Source organism: Oncorhynchus nerka, linkage group LG28, assembly GCF_034236695.1.
Source record: "Oncorhynchus nerka isolate Pitt River linkage group LG28, Oner_Uvic_2.0, whole genome shotgun sequence".
NCBI classification, from domain to species: domain Eukaryota; kingdom Metazoa; phylum Chordata; class Actinopteri; order Salmoniformes; family Salmonidae; genus Oncorhynchus; species Oncorhynchus nerka.
In genome coordinates, this window is record NC_088423.1 from 25,787,031 (window position 1) to 25,807,525 (window position 20,495).

General features: G+C 40.2%; 1 protein-coding gene across 1 annotated transcript; it reads left to right on the top strand.

Moving 5' to 3' along the window:
- Positions 1 to 1,380: 1,380 nt before the first annotated feature.
- Positions 1,381 to 18,892, top strand: si:dkey-103j14.5 (isoaspartyl peptidase/L-asparaginase). The gene is given in 6 exon segments (XM_065012533.1): positions 1,381 to 1,567; positions 2,967 to 3,109; positions 13,453 to 13,616; positions 16,954 to 17,064; positions 17,157 to 17,302; positions 18,687 to 18,892. Coding segments are annotated over 6 exon segments (957 nt in total).
- Positions 18,893 to 20,495: the final 1,603 nt, after the last annotated feature.

A 20,495-nucleotide genomic window follows, 5' to 3' on the forward strand; every position in this document is an offset into this window, starting at 1 on the left:
TAGAACCATATATCTACTCATACATCACATTGTGTTTGGATACAACAACAAATCACTGGGAGAAACTTCCTGTAATAATGTGTCTAGTGTCATTCTCTGGGAACCACACTGGCCAGATTGTGTTACCCAACACATTACGGCAGAACCACATCTAAATAAATAATCCATACCTTAAGTGTTTGATCCCCCAGATGGCTTCTTTAATGCATAAGAATTGTTTCGATCAATAAGTAAGGTCCACCAGGAGAAATATGAGGCCTTTATTCATCATATCCCACTGAGATTGTGCTGCCACACGCGTACACACGCGTAACACCAGGACACTTTACTCTTTAAAATGCACTTCCTTGCACTTTCCTTCCCTCACACAGTCCCAGGTATGCTCTCAAAACTGCAAACTCAAAGAGCCATGGCACCATTTTAAAAGGAAAGAAAACCATTGTAAGTTCTGTATATACTTTTTAATAGGGGCATTTTATATGTCATAATTTTCAGCATTTTAAACAAACATTTAGGAATATCCTATGTAGGCCTTTTTTCATAATTATTTGTTTATAACCTACACATTATCTTGGGGCACAAACCAATCTGTTAGCCTGAAGTCAGTGTGATTGTGTAAACTCCGCCCTGTCGATGCGTCATGCGAACTAAATCACACGCACACACTTTTCTTCTCACGTTGTGAAAATGCGACGTAGACTTCCAATTGAAAAGTTTTCATTCTGGAGCTATTGAAGTGAGTGTTAGGCTACTTCCCGAGTTTTTCCTGCTTCTATGTGTAATACTTTTTAAACGAAATTGTAGTGTATTGAAAATCACGTCATATAAAGTAGGCTACTGAGAGAAGTTTGAATTTTTAACACCTCATAAATATGCGATGATTGGATTGAGAGTTTCCTGTAGCGCCGGTTGTTATTTTGCCTAGCTAACGTTACTTGATCACGTTTTCCTGCTGACGGAAAAACAATTTGACAGCTAGCCTAATAGGTATATTACTCTCTTGTGAAAGTGACGTTTAAGCTACAAATAGGCCTATGCACTAATTTGTTGAAGGGTGCCTTCAAACAGATTAAATGTGCATTTCATTGTGAAGACAGTAGGCAATATAACAATATATGCCATACCAGTGCATTCTGATTGAAATATTGTAGGTGCAGTCTAAACCTAAAAGATGTGGCGCTGAAAATAGCCATAGGCTATATATATATCAACCAAAGTAATGTAATCAATAGACACGCACAACTTGGAGCAGAAATATGTAATTTTACAGTAGCCTATACTGTAGGTGAAAATACATAAGTATTCATCGTTTACTCAGGGCATTCTTCTGACATTTTTGTCAAGTGTGATTTGTTTTTGTAGGCTTTGTGAGACCTGAAGATGAAGCCAGTAATAGTTGTGCATGGCGGTGCATGAGCCATCCCGGATGATATGGCTAAGGCATCAGTGGATGGGGTGAAGTCTACAGCTACTGCAGGCTTTCTGGCTATGAAGAGAGGAGGCAGTGCATTGGATGCTGTTGAGCTGTCTGTTAGGGCCTTAGAAGATAACCCAACCTTTGATGCAGGTACTTTCCCTGTGGTGCTGCTGGTGTGGTGATTTGAATTGTATCTCCAATGGTGATAGTTCTCTATTGAAACATATAGATATTTCCATATTTTTTGCAGAGATCAAAATGAGTTCAAATTTCATTCAAATTAAATGTAAATGTTTTACAATTGGTTCAACATAAACGTTTACTTTAAGCTTCAATTATATAGCTTGTAAACTCCATTTGCGATAGTGAATTCTCTCTGGTCTCATATTCAGATGCATTTTAGTGAGAGCTGCTCGGGGCTCATGATTTTTTAAGTTAAGTTTGATTTCAGCTAATGCCACATTTAAAACACTCCCCACTGACCCTATTTAACTTTATAATCTTAAGCATTTTTCACAGTGGGCCTGAATATTTTCCCATTTTCTGATGTAATTTCCAAAGGTAGAATATGGTAGTATTCAAATGAGAAGGGTATCATGACATGTGATAAGTTCCATGTAACACATGTCATCTCTCTCACATGCCACTGTATTTCCTTTTGTACTTCTGACACCTCGATCACTCCGACAGCGTCGTTACATTTTGGAACACCAGAAGTACATTCATTTCCAATGGAATGCTGTGTTTTCCTTGCAGCATTGTGTTGCTGAGGCAGTTGCAGTGCGTTCTGTGTGGTGGATACGTTGGATTTATCGAACGTATGTGTAGACGGCAATGATAGAAATGGCAGCAGAAGGTGAATGATGCATTTTTGTTGCATGCATATCCAGATGATGCTGCGTATTATTTTGCGCTATGATCTGTGGGATCAAGGCGTAAGGAGTCTACTTAACGATCAGTCTAATGGCATTGAACGGTTTGGAGCAATCATCGGATTACACCAAACCATAGGGAAGCACAAGACACTTCATTAACACACTCAGCTTATCGGGACCCATCTAGTTTGTGATGGCTAACTGCCACATTAGGTGAAATGCCAGATCCTCTTTAAGGCATTGTAGCGAAATCAGCACTTCATCACAGGATAATTGTATACACTGAAGCAGTTGGCACTCAGGAGCAAGGTCTAATCAATAGGCCACTAATGCAATCTCACTTTGGTGGGAAAGACTGCAAGTTACAATGACCTCTGGGTGTAGTGAAGAGACCTGATATTGTGTTATTACACAGCAATAGGCAGCTCTTTGTACTCCATTGACATTGATCAACTTTTCTATCAACACACTGTTAGGAAAAAGAAAGTGTTTCAAAATATACAACTTCGCTGCCACAAATATTAATAGATTTTCAATTTGTCTGAAGTAAGAAATGGCAAAAAAAATACTATTTATTTTGGTGTTGAATGACAAACTCTTGACCAACTCTTTCCTTTAGTCATGGTCTGAGAGAACCTGACCCCTGATGAATGTGACCCACCATTTAATTTCAGGTCATGGAGCAGTACTGAATAATAATGGAGAAGTGGAGCTGGACTCCATCATTATGGATGGAAGGACTCTAGCTGCTGGAGCTGTGTCTTCGGTGAAGAACATCGCCAACCCTGTGTCACTGGCCCGCGCTGTGATGGAAAAGGTTATCTTTCTCTTTGTCCAATCTTTTCTTATTTCCTCTTTCTTATCTCAGCTAAACAATGCATGCTGGTTACGTCTCCTAGAAGAGAAGGAACGCTGGGTACAGTATTGATCAGGCTGTAGCCCGGGTCAATCATCCTTTTTGGTTTGGAAGAATACTATGAAATGGTGGATTTTGTTCCCTCTTCGTCCTGTTGCGATTAGTGCTTTTTGAGGTTGGTTTGTATTCAGTTCGATTTTGAAAATGTAAAAAAATCACTGTTTTCCATTTCGGGTTTTATTTTTTATTTTTTGCAATAAATGCACTATGCATTATGTGGTTTGAATGCTGTAACACAGAATACAACAATTAATAAGAATCTCATAATGGCAGTGACTGCCCATTACTGCTTATACCTTATTGTCCTTCATTTATTCACGTTACTTTACTTTAGTAAAATATTTCAGTTGTTGTGTATATTACAATTGTTATAGTTGATGACTTTATTATTTAATTCCAAGTCATCATCTCATCTCTATAAAGCTGCTGCCTATACTGTCTGATAAAATAGCTTCCTCAAAGCTTGGCGGACAGGAGCTTTGGGCCTGTAACCGAAAGGTTGCTGGATTGAATCCCCGAACTGACGAGGTAAAAATCTGTTGTTCTGCACCTGAGCAAGGCAGTTAACCCACTGTTCCCCTGGCTCCGATGACGTGGATGTGGATTAAGGCAGCCCTCCGCACCTGTAATGCTCCGGGTGTCGTGGGTGTGGAGTCTAATGCAGGAGACAGAGTTCAATGCTGTGCGTCTTTTAATAGCACCAACGCACCACAGGGTGCTCACAAAAGTTACGTTCCCAACCACAGGGAATCAAAAAGTACAATGGAAAAAATCACGACCAGGCACTAACACGTACCTCTACAACAGAGCCGAAGGTTACATTGAAATAATCCCGCACAACAACCAGGCGGGCCGGCTGTCTAATAAAGACAAACTAATTAGACATGAACAGGTGCTACCACTAAACATACAAGGAGGGGGAGGAAAAACAATCAGTGGCAGCTAATAGGCCGGTGACAACGACCGCCGAGCGCCACCCGCCCGGGAAGGGGAAACACCCTCGGTCGGACTCGTGACAGCACCTCTCTGATTCAGAGGGTTTGGGTTAAATGCTGAAGACACATTTCAGTTGAATCACCTTTTCCATTTCCCTAAATAATGCATACTTTTACGACACCTGAATACCAACTATCAATCACTTAGATTATGTACAGTCAGAAAAATAGCAGAGAGAATGATCTATTTCAGCTTTATTTATTTCATCACATTCCCAGTGGGTCAGAAGTTTACATACACTCAATTAGTATTTGATAGAATTGCCATTAAATTGTTTAACTTGGGTCAAACGTTTCGGGTAGCTTTGCACAAGCTTCCCACAATAAGTTGGGTGAATTTTGTCCCATTCCTCCTGACAGAGCTGGTGTAACTGAGTCAGGTTTGTAGGCCTCCTTGCTCGCACACAATTCTTCAGTTCTGCCCACACATTTTCTATAAGATTAAGGTCAGGGCTTTGTGATGGCCACTCCAATACCTTGTCTATGTTGTCCTTAAGCCATTTTGCCACAACTTTGGAAGTATGCTTGGGGTCATTGTCCAATTGGAAGACCCATTTTATTTATTTGTTATTTTACCAGGTAAGTTGACTGAGAGCACGTTCTCATTTGCATTTGATTTATTTGTTATTTTACCAGGTAAGTTGACTGAGAACACATTCCCATTTGCAACCAAGCTTTAACATCCTGACTGTCTTGAGATGTTGCTTCAATATATCCACATACATAATTGTCCTCCCTCATGATACCATCTATTTTGTGAAGTGCATCAGTCCCTCCTGCAGCAAAGCACACCCATAACATGATGTTGCCACCCCCATGCTTCAAGGTTGGGATGGTGTTCTTCAGCTTGCAAGCATCCCCCTTTTTCCTCCAAACATAACGATGGTCATTATGGCCAAACGGTTCTATTTTTGTTTCATCAGACCAGAGGACATTTCCCCAAAAAGTACGATCTTTGTCCCCATGTGCAGTTGCAAACCATAGTCTGGCTTTTTTTATGGCGGTTTGAAGCAGTGGCTTCTTCCTTGCTGAGGGGCCTTTCAGGTTATGTCGATATAGGACTTGTTTTACTGTGGATATACCTGTTTCCTCCAGCATCTTCACAATGTGCTTTGTTGTTGTTCTGGGATTGATTTGCACTTTTCGAACCAAAGTATATTCATCTCTAGGAGACAGAACGTGTCTCCTTCCTGAGCGGTATGATGGCTACGTGGTCCCATGGTGTTAATACTTGCGTACTATTGTTTGTACAGATGAACGTGGTACCTTCAGGCGTTTGGAAATTGCTCCGAAGGATGAACCAGACTTGTGGAGGTCTACAAAACATTTTCTGAGGTCTTGGCTGATTTCTTTTGAGTTTCCCATGATGTCAAGCAAAGAGGCACTGAGTTTTAAGGTAGGCCTTGAAATTCATCCACAGGCACACCTCCAATTGACTCAAATTATGTCAATTAGCCTATCAGAAGCTTCTAAAGCCATGACATAATTTCTGGAATTTTCCAAGCTGTTTAAAGGCACGGTCAACTTAGTGTATGTAAACTTCTGACCCACTGGAATTGTGATACAGTGAATTAGAAGTATAATAATCTGTCTGTAAGCAAGTGAAATAATCTGTCTGTATGCAATTTTTCGAAAAGTTACTTGTGTCAAGCACAAAGTGGATGTCCTAACTGACTTACCAAGACTATAGTCTGTTAACAAGAAATTTGTGGAGTGGTTGAAAAACGAGTTTTAATGACTCCAACCTAAGTGTATGTAAACTTTCAACCTTATATTCAGGTAGAGATACCTTGTGAAGCAACTTCTCTCATCCCTCTCATCATGCATTCTTCTGTCTTTTCTCGTTTTCTCCTTGTCTTCCCCACACTAACCTAATGTAACAGGCGTAAAAGAAACACACAGACCGGACAAGTAGGCGCACAATGGATTATGGTCATTGTAGTTAACCATGTTTTCTGCCCTAAACTATGTAGAATATTGGCCTGTTGGAAACTACAGTTCCCTATGATTTATCTCAACAGAAGCTGCACAATGTGCTCATTGAGTTCAAATAATTTAACCAATGTTGGCCAATTAGTTGTTTAAGAATGAAAAATGGAATGAAAATGTTGGTTAAATTGCTCAGCACTAGGTGCCAGGTTAATTAACCGTCTTTAGAAATATCCCACATTTGTTTGTGTCACCCTTTTACTACCTTTTGTGCTTCTTTTCCAGTACTAAAGGGCTTTTATTCTGCTAACCGAATATAGCACTACACTCATCTGAGCTGCTGAAAGTGCAAAGTGTAGGAAAGTATTCAGAACACATTACTTTTTCAACATTTTGTTACGTTACAGGCTTATTCTAAAGGAAAATGTTTTTAAATCCTCAGCAATCTACACACAATACCCCATAATGATGAAGTGAAAACAGGTTTTTAGAAATGTTTGCTAATTTATTAAAAATGTAAAACTGAAATATTACATTTACATAAGTTTTCAGACCCTTTGCTATGCGACTTGAAATTGAGCTCAGGTGAATCTTATTTCCATTGATCATCCTTGTGATATTTCTACAAGGCCACTTGTGGTAGATTCAATTGATTGGAAAGTGATACACCTGTCTTTATAAGGTCTCACAGTTGACAGTGCATGTCAGAGCATAATCCAAGCCATGAGGCCGAAGGAATTGTTCGTAGAGCTAGACAGGATTGTGTCAAGGCACAGATCTGGGGAAGGGTACCAAAAAATGTCTGCAGCATTGAAGGTCCCCAAGAACACAGTGGCCTCCATCATTCTTAAATGGAAGAAGTTTGGAACCACCAAGACTCCTAGAGCTGGCCCGCTTGGCACTCTGCCAATCAGGCCTTTATGGTAGAATGGCCAGACCGAAGACACTCCTCAGGAAAAGGCACATCCCGCTTGCCACCGGCAGTGTTGGTGACTCTCAGACCATTAGAAACAAGATTCTCTGATCTGATGGAACAAAAAGTCAACTCTTTGGCCTGAATGCCAAGCATCACGTCTGGAGGATACCTGGCACCATCATGCAGTGGGGGTGTTTTTCAGTGGCAAAGTACAGAGAGAGATCCTTTTTTTTAAACCCCTTTTTCTCCCCAATTGGTAGTTACAGTCTTGTCTCATCGTTGCAACTCCCGCACAGACTCAGGGGAGGCAAAGGTCGAGAGCCATGCATCCTCTGAAACACAACCCAACCAAGCCACACTGCTTCTTCACACAATGCACATCCAACCCAGAAGCCAGCCGCACCAATGTGTCAGTGGAAACACCGTACACCTAGCAACCTGATCAGCGTGCACTGCACCCGTCCCACCAGAGGAGTGCGCAATGAGACAAGGATATCCCTGCCGGCCTAACCCGGACAACGCTGGGCCAATTGTGCGCTGCCCCATGAGCCTCCCGATCGCAGCCGGCTGCGATAGAGCCTAGGCTCGAACCCAGAATCTCTGGTGGCACAGCTAGCACTGCGATGCAGTGCCTGAGACCACTGCGCCACCCGGGAGGCCACAGAGAGACCCTTGATGAAAACCTGCTCCAGAGAGCTCAGGACCTCAGACTGGGGCGAAGAGTCACCTTCCAACAGGACAATGACCCTAATCACACAGCCAAGACAACGCAGGAGTGGCTTCGGGATAACTCTCTGAATGTCATTGAGTGGCCCAGCCAGAGCCCAGACTAGAGGTCGACCGATTATGATTTTTCAACGCCGATACCGATATCGATTATTGGTGGACCAAAAAAAGTCAATACCGATAAATACCGATTTTTTTTATATATATATATATATATATATATATATATATATATTTCTAATACTGAATGAACAATGAACACTTTTATTTTAACTTAATATAATACATCAGTAAAAATCAATTTAATCTCAAATAAATAATGAAACATGTTCACTTTGGTTTAAATAATACAAAAACAAAGTGTTGGAGAAGAAAGTAAAGGTGCAATATGTGCAATGTAAGAAAGCTAACGTTTAAGTTCCTTGCTCAGAACATGAGAACATATGAAAGCTGGTGGTTCCTTTTAACATGAGTCTTCAATATTCCCAGGTATGAAGTTTTAGGTTGTAGTTATTATAGGACTATTTCTCTGTATACCATTTGTATTTCATATACCTTTGACTATTGGATGTTCTAATAGGTACTTTAGTATTGCCAGCCTAATCTCTGGAGTTGATAGGCTTGAAGTCATAAACAGCGCTGTGCTTGAAGCATTGCGAAGAGCTGCTGGCAAACGCAGTCAAGTCCTGTTTGAATGAATGCTTACAAGCCTGCTGCTGCCTAGCACCGCTCAGTCAGACTGCTCTATCAAATCATAGACTTAATTATAATATAATAACACACAGAAATACGAGCCATAGGTTATTAATATGGTCAAATCAGGAAACTATCATTTTGAAAACAATTCGCTTATTCTTTCAGTGAAATACGGAACCGTTCCATATTTTATCTAACGGGTGGCATCCATAAGTCTAAAAATTGCTGTTACATTGCACAATCTTCAATGTTATGTCATAATTACGTAAAATTCTGGCAAATTAGTTCGCAACGAGCCAGGCGGCCCAAACTGCTACATATACCCTGACTCTGCCTGCAATGAACGCAAGAAAAGTGACACAATTTCCCTAGTTAATATTGCCTGCTAACATGAATTTCTTTTAACTAAATATGCAGGTTTAAAAATATATACTTCTGTGTATTGATTTTAAGAAAGGCATTGATGTTTAGGGTTAGGTACACATTGGTGCAATGACAGTGCTTTTTTCGCAAATGCGCTTGTTAAATCACCTGTTTGGCGAAGTAGGCTGTGATTCAATGATAAATTAACAGGCACCGCATCGATTATATGCAATGCAGGACAAGCTAGATAAACTAATAATATCATCAACCATGTGTAGTTAACTAGTGATTATGTTAAGATTGATTGTTTTTATAAGATACGTTTAATGCTAGCTAGCACCTTACCTTGGCTCCTTGCTGCATTCGCATAACAGGTAGTCAGCCTGCCATGCAGTCTCCTCGTGGAGTGCAATGTAATCAACCATGATCGGTGTCCAAAAATGCTGATTACCGATTGTTATGAAAACTTGAAATCGGCCCTAATTAATCGGCCATTCCGACTAATCGGTCGACCTCTCGCCCAGACCCGATCAAACATCTCTGGAGAGACCTGAAAGTAGCTGTGCAGCAACGCTCCCCATCCAAGTTGACAGAGCTTGAGAGGATCTTCAGAGAAGAATGGGAGAAACTCCCCAAATACAGGTGTGCCAAGCTTGTAGCGTAAATTTTAGGCTGTAACGTAACAACATGTGGAAAAAGTCAAGGGGTCTGAATACCGAAGGCACTGTATAACATATGAAGAGCTATAATACCAGGCAATTATTTTCTGAAAACATTTGCAAAGGTGTGTAGATATATTTTACTAGGCAAGTCAGTTAAGAACAAATTCTTATTTTCAATGACGGCCTAGGAACAGTGGGTTAACTGTCTTGTTCAGGGGCAGAAGGACAGATTTTTACCTTGTCGGCTTGGGGATTTGATCTTGCAACCTTTCGGTTACTAGTCCAACGCGCTAACCACTAGGCTACCTAGTTCTAACCACCACCTGCCGCCCCCAGATGAATCACATTGATCAGGCACACAGATTTACCAGAGCTAGACATTGTGAATAATTGATCAATCACATGATAAAACAGCTTACTGAAAGGTGAAGAACCATTACATCTGGATGAGTTTGGATAGTAACTGATATGGTTGTCATTGATACAATTTTGAGTGTGAGTTCTGTTAGCTCTCCTGTTTTACGGTTGCAATTCAACTGAATACTTTGCTATAAAAGTCAAGTCCCTGAAAATTATAACTTGAAGGCTGATTATTTACGAAGGAATTTGGTTTGAATGCAATGATAAAGATAGCTATAGGTGGCTATACAGAATCTACGGTGTATCTGGGCTCTTGTGTAAGAGATGTCATTGAATTGACTTCTCTACACATGGTTATTGCCATCCTTCAAAACTTGACCATTTCCTTTTAGCAGAAATCAAAGCATAATCAATGGAGGCTGGTTTTTGATTGATTTTAATCTCGATCCTTTCAGGTGATGAGAATTATAGTTTGATTATATAATTTACTCACAAGGGACATTAAGGAGTAACTCATTGAAACATGCAGATCTATTATGTGATGTAGCACTGAAAGTGATGAGATTATGGAGTGACGCTGTCCGTTTCAGATGTCACAGAACAGAATGAACAGAACTATTTGATCTAACAGCTAGGAGGTTATTAACAGGTAGAATGTGTAGGGTGGGAGGCATCTCTGTTCTCACTTGGCTACTTGGTAATCTTGTAATGCTGTCAACTAATACCTCACTCCAGATGCTATCTGAAAATGGATGGGAAACACCACTAAGATGAAGGCCTGTTGCAAAAGACTGACAGCGTATCGTATTAACATAACATCTTCCATGATTTATTAATTTGCCTGACACCTTCCATCAAAATAACTGACAGGGTTTATAATGAATTGTTTGGGATACAGATTCTTCTCATTTCCTCTGGTGAAGTCTGCTCAGCTCCAGCGGAGATACATATTTGAAGTCATGAATCCCCTTCTAGACTCTTTGAAACATAACCACACAGCGATATTGCTACAATTTTGTTTTCTGAATAGCCATTGTAAAGAATACAGTCTTCGGAGTCTCTGAAGTTAGGCAAGCCCAGACAAAAATAACAGGCTTTTTGTCTCCTAGTTTTATCCAACAAATCAGTGCATTATTAGCTAGCCTGACAATTCAAAGAACTATGTGTTTATACCGGTGAGATTCCAACCATCCTAGTTTAACCCTTTTTTCTGCATGGATTTATATTCTCAGTGTGCTGGTTGTCTACTGCATTACCCTACCAATTTATAGATTAGATACTAACAAATATTTCATCATGGAAGCTAAAAAACATGGTGAAACTTCACCTTGTCACTCAGGGAACACAAAATAGTGGCCAAATGTCTGAGAGAATGGATGATCTTGGGCTCCTGTCACCACCCTGAAAGACCATAGTCCTGCTCTGATCTGTTTAACAGCTTGGTATTAAAAATTCATCAGGGCATGATCAATGCAGCGATCAAGCTTCACTGGCCCTGTGTTCCTTCCTGTTATCTAGAGTGCACCTGGCCTGACAGAGAGAAATGACATGAATAACCATTTTAATATTTAAAAGTTTCTAATGGTGTTCTCCTGTCTCCCATTACAGTACACACAGGACAAAACAGAACATTAAGACCGTTCTACATTTAGAACAGTTGAGAATGTACAGGTAACTGCCAAAATTAAGGATGAAATGTGTTAAATGTGTCTTAAAAGGGTATTGGGCCAGAACAGCTTCAATGCGTCTTGGCATAGATTCTACAAGTGTCTTTCTATTGGAGGGATGCGACACCATTCTTCCAAGAGAAATTCCATCATTTTGTGTTTTGTTGATGGTGGTGGAAAACACGGTCCCGCTCCAGAATCTCCCATAAGTGTTCAATTAGGTTGAGATCTGGTGACTGAGACGGCCATGACATATGGTTTACATCGTTTCCATGCTCATCAAACCATTCAGTGACCAGTTGGTGCCCTGTGGATGGGGGCATTGTCATCCTATGGGGGATAGCCATGGTAGCCAAAATAATGGCCTGCCCAGCATTTTTATATTTGACTGTAAGCATGAAGGGATGTTAATTGCTTAATTAACCCAGGAAACACAGCTGTGTGAAAGCACATGCTTTCAAAATACATTGTATCCCTCATTTACTCAGGTGTTTCCATTATTTTGTCAGTTAACTATGTATTTTTTATTTGAATTATTTCACCTTTATTTAGCCAGGTAGGCTAGTTGAGAACCAGTTCTCATTTAAAACTGCGACCTGGCCAAGAATAAAGCAAAGCAGTTCGACACATACAACAACACAGAGTTACACATGGAATAAACAAAACATACAGTCAATAATAGAGTTGAAGAAAATATATATACAGTGTGTGCGAATGAGGTAAGAAAAGGGAGGTAAGGCAATAAATAGGCCATGGTGGCGAAGTAATTACAGTATACCAATTAAACACTGGAGTGATAGATGTGCAGATGAATGATGAATGTGCAAGTAGAAATACAGGGGTGCAAAGGAGCAAGATGAATAAATAAATACAGTATGGGGATGAGGTAGTTGGATGGGCTATTTACAAATGGGCTATGGATAAGCTTAGAAAAACTTTAGCAGTTTTAGTTGCTCTCTAGAAACGTGTGACATTCACATTCCCTCCATTGCCGGAAATAAAAAGAGTGGTAGTGAGAGAAAAAGGAGAGGTGCAGGAAGAAATGGAGTGATTACAGCACAGAGACCTTTTGGCCTCTTTGGTTAGAAGTGTGGCTCCAGAAACATGCACATCTTTTCATAATTTCAATAGAACGTAAAGAGTAAATCACACTCTTTTGGTAGGTGCAGCAAGTGACTAAACACTGAAGACAGATATTCCTAATTTCCTGGCTAATGATTAAAATATTAAAATAGTATCAGTATTACAACCAATTCCATCCCCCCAGAAGTGTATCAACATCCTCCTCCCCATTATCACAAAGAAATGAACTGTATCACGTTCCTCCTTGTTGTCCATAGAAATCTCATGTCAGCTATATAGGTGGAAATACCATGATAAAGGCTGATAAATATTAGATTGAACAAGACGGAATTGCACTTTGGATGAATGAAGGCCCATCACGGTTTTGTTTCAGGGAAGGTGTGAGACTCATGGCATTCACACAACAGCTATGGATTTAAGATCAGATGTGGCTCAGATGTTATGGATAGTGTTACGGGACATAACAGGCAGGTCAAGGTTACCTGCCAGTCTTGTGAGCCAGGCTTGCTGATGGGCTTAAATGGGCCGTGATGCTACATAACCAGGGGCTAATAGATTTGCTCTGAGGGAAATGTCGATTTAGCATAATGGATGACAGGATGTGTCTAAGGCAACTAACTCACTGCTATATAGTGCCTGGGATTACTAATTTCTTCAGAAGAGGGGAAAAATTCCCAGTTAGATTATTACCATTTTATTTTCATTTTTTTGCACACAATTCAATACTGGTATCACATGTAACATTATTACGGTCTAATGTTCAAAAAACAAACCTAAACTGCATCGATTTTAATGTTCTGTTTTTCTTTTTTATCCCCTATGCTTGCTGTCATCGGGATGCACTCAGACCGACCACATCATGTTGACAGACAGAGGTGCAAACATGTTTGCTGAAAGCGTTGGCATACCTGCAGTCCCTACAAATGCCCTGGTGACAGAATGTGAGAGAACGGAGAGGGAGAAGGCCAAGAATTATGCTGTTGAAGTGAAGGAGCTCTTCAACTCTCAATGGTAAGAAGAATCTCCATTCATTTGTTATACCTTGGCTTGGACATATAGTTTGCAACTATTCTGTAACACCAACGTAAGAAATACCATAAAGTCAGACTAAATTATAACCTGCCTTTCTGACAAGTTATATTCACATTACAGTATGTTAAATAGGCTTTTCATCGTCCTGAAGAATGCAAAGTCATTACAGTAAATGAAAACGACATCACTGAGGCATTAAGCCTGCCATGCAGCGCAGCGCTGGAGAGATGTGCAACAACCACCCAGAAATCCTATGAAATGAATTCTCCCTCTATAGAGACAGCTGTTCCATCGCTGCACACTGCCAAGGAACGAGACAAGTTGACACAGTAGGGGAAGCAATCTGTGAGGCAGGCTGAATGTGAGAGAAGCAGCGGCAGGCTGTGTGATAGATGATCTGACAGTTACGGTGTGGTAATTCTGGAGAAGGCTTCCATTCCCATTGAGTGACATGTCAGAGCTAAGAAACTCAGCAACACTGCAAAGTGGTGTCATTGTTGAACAACCCCAAATGATAAGCTTTTTGCTGTATGAGAGATAGGAGAACAAAGAGAGGGGAGAGAAAGAAAGACGAAGCTGGGAACGTAATGGCCTTAAGCTAGTCTGCAAGTAGAAAGCCGAGATATTAATCAATTCAAAGCTGACAAAGTTAGATAAAGTAATTGTGCAGTGTTTTCTGTGGTGTGTGTGTGTGAGTGTGTAAATGTGTCTGAATAGAAGGATAAGAATACACCTGCAACACAGCCTTCTCATCTCCCCAAAGGAGATTGTCTGGTCAGACACTCACTACTTCGCAAATGTTCCCTTTCTCACCATTTCTCAAGGTCTGTAGTTATCTGTAGAGTAACTCTGGCAGCCCAGCAATTTCTGATCTGCATGACATGGTGGAAGCACTAGACTCTATTGGGAAATTGTGAGTGTGTTGAGAGGCTGGAGATAGGGGACACAGCCTGGGGTTTGCCGTGAACCCACTCTCCGAGGGTGTCTCAGGCGGAGTTGGGATATGCAAAAAAACACATTTCCAATTCACACGTTCATAATAATACACGCTTGTACATCTGTTTTGGATGGGAAGCATGTGGACACCTTAACTCCAACAACCCCAAGCCCGGTGGGAAGAAGTAGAACAAATAGTAGGCTGTCTGGAAGTGCTGAGTGACAGTTGGCTAAGCTACAGCCTTTCCTCTCTCTGCCTCACCCTCTGCTTCCTAATTCATGGTGTCCTGGTGTTCAAGTCCAATGCATTGGCTCTTTATGTGTTTTAATACAGAGCCCTTGGAACTAATTTACTCTCGTTTAAGGCGATTATGCCGAGACCCTTTGCCCAGTCGAATTGACCCTGGTCAGTATATAACATCAGTAGCGTGGAGATGACAGTGCACAGCTAGGTGTGTGCTGCTGACAGAAGTTGGCGAGGTTATTCGTATGCTCCACGGCTGTATTCAACTACAATGGTAATTAGCTGTGTCTTTTAGGGCCCACAGGGACATTATATTAGTTACATTTACACCTTTACACCTCAGCTGGCTATATGGCCCCTGAGGATCAGATTTCACTTTGTATAAATTATTCTTGCACTTTTCACTGAGGTCACAAGACATTGCATGTTTTAGATTATTCAAGTTTTATATCTCCTAAGGTACTACCAGAATAATGGCTTGGTGGTGATTTAAAAAGTAGAATTAATCCCATAGAGTAACATGTTAGATAAAGACATCAATCTTCCTTGAGGATTCCCAGAATATATATACATTTAAAGATTCACCACAAAACTGCTCTTCACTTACAGGAGTTTGAGAATAGAGACAAACACTTTCTGTTTTTACCTGAAACCTTGAGCCAGATCCAGCTATCAGTAGTGATGTAATGGCACAATCAGCCACCTGTCAAATGTGATTGATGTCTGCCATCAGGAATCCTCCCTAACTGGTTCTCACAAATATTCCTTTTAAAGTGGTGGTAAACCACTTTACTAGCTAAAACATTAGTTTGGATGTTATTTGTTTTGCCCTTGACCTATATCACTTACCTATATACCTGCATGTCTTACATACAATGCTGTCTGTGTTGAGTATTTTAGTTTTTTTGAAACATTGAATTGAAACAAAGAAAGAGAAAACCCTGAAGTATTGTATTTAGTTCAAGGTGTTGATTTTGCCAGGAATAGTATCCAGAACAAGTATAAAAACTAAATACTAGTAAACGACGTCCTTGACTTCAATATAGTTGTCACGACTTCCACCGAAGTCGGCTCCACTCCTTGTTCTGGCGGCGTTCGGCGATCGATGTCACCGGCTTTCTAGCCATCGCCGCTCCATTTGTCATATATACATTTGTCTTGTCTTGTTTCCATAAACACCTGGTTTACATTCCCCCAATCAATCTACTTGTATTTAACCCTCGGTTCCCATCATGTTTTGTGTGTAATTGTTTTATGTTATGTGGTGTTAGTTTACGCGCTTTACTTTTATGTTCCGTTTTTCTGAGGGTGTTTGATTTATGTAGTGCTCTCGTTTATGGAACTGTAATAAAAGTGCGCCTGTTCATTATACTCTGCTCTCCTGCACCTGACTTCGCCTCCATTACACCATGGACAATAGTTCTTATTTTTCATTTCAAGTTGCACGGACGATCAACACGTTCAATCTACACAGGAAACATGGTGTTCATTTATGCACCTGGCAATGAAAAATCTAGAATAAATTGTCAAGTCAAGGTCAGTCACCTACTAGTGTGTGGTTTATACACTTGTTTTGGATACTCACTTGTATCATTGTTGTCACAAAATGTGTTTATCAACAAGCGTTTCAACATTTATTCCCCAGAAATCATCTTCATGTATTCCAGTATATTTCTGGATATGCAGCACGAATACAGTAGGCAAGATACAGGACCACTTTGAATGTTTATCTTCTCTTTCCTGTCATTGTATACAGGCAGTTGATGATAGGACATATGCAGGAAGGCTTTCTGAAGGGCAGTTTTTCGAAGGAAGTATTTATGTAAATGCTCCCTCTGTCACAGTGAGCATTTACCTTGTCAAAACTGAAATTGCACCGCACATTTGTAGGAAAAAAACGGACTATTGCTGTTCCCTCTGCGTGTACAGAACCATCAATGTTCTTTCTCATTTTGTGAAAGGACATTGTGAGGTTTGGAGAAATTGAGGTACAAACTAAATTGACCATAATGTCAACCCTATTGTTTATCTGTTTTGATAGATTCTCAGATTTTTTTGGAGAGTTTCCACAAATAGCTTTGTACTATGTGCTCTGTTATCACCTGCAGAATATGCTGTAGCTCTTTCTCCATGTAGGGGCCACGATACTGTTGGAGCTGTTGCTGTAGACTGTTCTGGTAATGTTGCATGTGCAACTTCCACTGGAGGAATAAGAAACAAAATGGTGGGCAGAGTATGAGATCATAGGTAATAGGTAAGTAGCTGTTCATTAACCTATCCTCTTTCATGACGTAATTGAACTGGATTAATCTGAACAGTTTATGTATGTTGATTTGAAGTTTTATTTGACCTTACCTTGTCTCTGGTAAATAAGGGTCTGGTGGGTATGCAGACAACCTGAGTTGGGCAGTATCCTGTACTTGCCATGGAGAGTCCATCCTGAAAGTCACCCTAGCCAGACTCATCCTCTTCCACGTAGAGCAAGGTAATGTAAGCCTAATCGGAATCACTTTGTAATCATTCACAAAGTCACTTGGGTATCATAACTGTGACTATCTTATTATTGAATGTAATATATCTACAATTTGATATGTGAAAGTAGGCGTTTGATAAATTGCCCATATTGATGATTGTTTTGATTTCCAATAAGGATAATCCCGAGTCTGGGTTATCAACCTCTTAATTGTTGGGTCTGGTTAATGAAAGGCCTGGTGGATCGGATCGATTATGTGCCAAAATATTTTCCACCAACATAATTGCCCCACTTAACTTTGGCAATTTAATTAGCAAAGTGTCAGACAATCTGGTTGTCTTCCCCAGGCCAGACAGTATGTCATGATGGATGTGCCAGGTCTTTGCATTAGGAAATCGAATTATTCTATAACCAAAAACTCAGATGCAAACACAGTTCAGTGTCAGACCCTGTTTGAATTTGAATCAGAGCTGAATCTGGATTGGATCCTGCAAGTGACTCTGCCTCTTTTTCACATCCCCTTTTTCACCCCCTTTCTTTTTTTACACACCCATTTTTCACATCCCCCTTTTTCACATCCTTTTACACCAATTCTGGTATGTAGCAATGGGACCTCTGACACAGAGACAGTAGATGCATCTAGGTACTCTCCAAAACTATTCTCCATTATGTTTTGTTTTCAAGCAGTGTTCATTCTTTCCTTAATGACATTGGTTGTTGTGCATAGCCACAGTAGCGTTACATAGATCACATTTTGTTTTTTGCTCACAGGTAGTTGCACATTTACACTAACATCAGCTTACGCGTGGCCATGCTCAGTGGATGCAAACATTGTGAGGTTTTGACATTGCCACTGCCAATCATTTTTAATTGGCAAGCAGTAGAAAGAGGTGACTGAGCAGAGTGGGGCTGCAGTGGGCTGATAATGAGGCAACGTCTGTAGAAGGGTCAGCGGGGCCAGTGTTGGTTACATTGTCCTCTGGTAATGACACAGGGAAATGGGAAGAACGGCTGCTCTGTCTGCTCTGTCTTTGTGAGAGGTTTCTTCTGCTTCGTTAAATGGCTGCACTGCCCACAGCTACTGTGCCGTTCCTTTCTTTAGGCTTTGAATTAGAAAATGTTTTCTTGGTTGCTTTAGAAGTAGCCTAGATCCTAAAAATGATTTCCCCCCACTGACCAATGACCTCGCACCTTTTATTATCATTGCAGTGACTTGTTTATAATAACAATGTGTTTTGACAAGAGTTGTCAGGCTGGCTTATGTTTCATTTCAATTGATGTGAATGTTAAATATGACTGGGCCCGCAATGGCCTTTGGTTTTGATAGGTCCCTACAGTAGTAATTCAGTCTGTATGCATGTGGGACCAACCCTCACTTTGTTTCCTATTTAAACAGGTAAACGTGCTCCTGAGGCTGTAGAGGTCTCTTTGCGTTACATGGGTGATCGGGTACAGGGAGGAGTAGCTATATTAGTTTCCCGGACAGGGGAGTGGGCAGCCAAGTTCACCACAGAGCGAATGGCCTGGGAAGCAGTGGAGAGAGAGGTTCTGTGGTATGGTTTGAACCCAAAAGAAGAGTTCAAAGAGACACTAAGACAATAACAGCTTATTCTATATTTTGTTGGGGGGGGGGGGGGGGGGATACATAGATTTAAAAAAAAAGTGTTATTGCAGAACACAGTGCCAGATTGACAAATGGAGCCTACTTACTGGAATTTTGTTGGCAAGAGAATTTAAAGGACCAGAGAAATCTATATGTGTTTGTGTTTTCAAAATGTTGTGGCATTTTATCACAGAATATATTTGATAAAAGCTTGGTCAGTTTGAGAGTTTTAAAATGGTTTAATTTTCTATGTAAATGTCATGATTTATAAATGTTTAATGGATTATGGATGTTTTTGTAATAATTAAAACCTGAGGAAAAAAACAAACTTCATTAAAACAATTTTAAATAAATGACTTTCTCTCATCAATATTATCAATTATTGAGCAATACAATGATGCTAGTAATTAATAACTGATTTATCAGAAAACTACCAAACATCAAAGGCCTTTTTGGTATTTCATTTATATTGGTCTCTATATCTAGCTAATGATTTAATTGTGACCATTACAATAACTCTGTGAGGAAAGGAAAAAGATCCTACACATGAGCCCAGACTCGTCATTCCTTCATGTCAGGATACAGGGAATTAATTAGCCTTGGTTTCCCTCATGGCAGCTTCATTTTCATGAAATCACAAGTGCAATATACCAAAACACAGCTTAATTTATTGTTAATCCACCTGGCATGTCAGATTTCAAAAAGGCTTTACGGTGAAAGCAAACCATGCGATTATGTGAGGATAGCTCTCAGCCGACAAAACATTACAAACAGCTAGCAGCAAAGTAGATTGGTTACGAAAGTCAGAAAAGCAATAAAATTAATCACTTACCTTTGATGATCTTCATATGTTTGCACTCACAAGACTCCCAGTTACACAATAAATGTTTGTTTTGTTCGATAAAGACTCTCTATATATTCAAAAACCTCCATTTGGTTGGCGCGTTTTGTTCAGAAATCCACAGGCTCGTGCGGTCACGACGGGCAGACAAATTTCAAATAGTATCCGTAAAGTTTATAGAAATATGTCAAACGTTTTTTATAATCAATCTTCAGGTTGTTTTTACAATAAATAATCGATAATATTTCAACCCGACGGTAGCCTTTTCAATAGAAGAGAGAAAGAAAAGGTCTCGCTCCAGGCGCGCGCAAGCACAAATCTGAGGACATCTGGCTATCCACTGATGCGATGTGATAATTTTCGCTCATTTTTCAGAATAAAAGCCTGAAACTATGTCTAAAGACTGTTCACACCTTGTGGAAGCCATATGGAAAGGAATCTGGTTGATATCCCTTTAAATGGAGGATAGGATTGCAATGGAAATGAGTAGTTTAAGAAAAACAGCACTTCCTGGATGGGTTTTCCTCAGGTTTTCACCTGCAATATCAGTTCTGTTATACTCACAGACAATATTTTGACCGTTTTGGAAACTTTAGTGTTTTCTATCCTAATCTGCCAATTACATGCATATTCTAGCTTCTGGGCCTGAGAAATAGGCAGTTTACTTTGGCACGTTTTTCATCCAAACATCAAAATACTGCCCCCTAGCTTAAAGAGGTTCCATGTCTGAAGCAAAGTGTGTGACCGATGGTTCGCAAGTA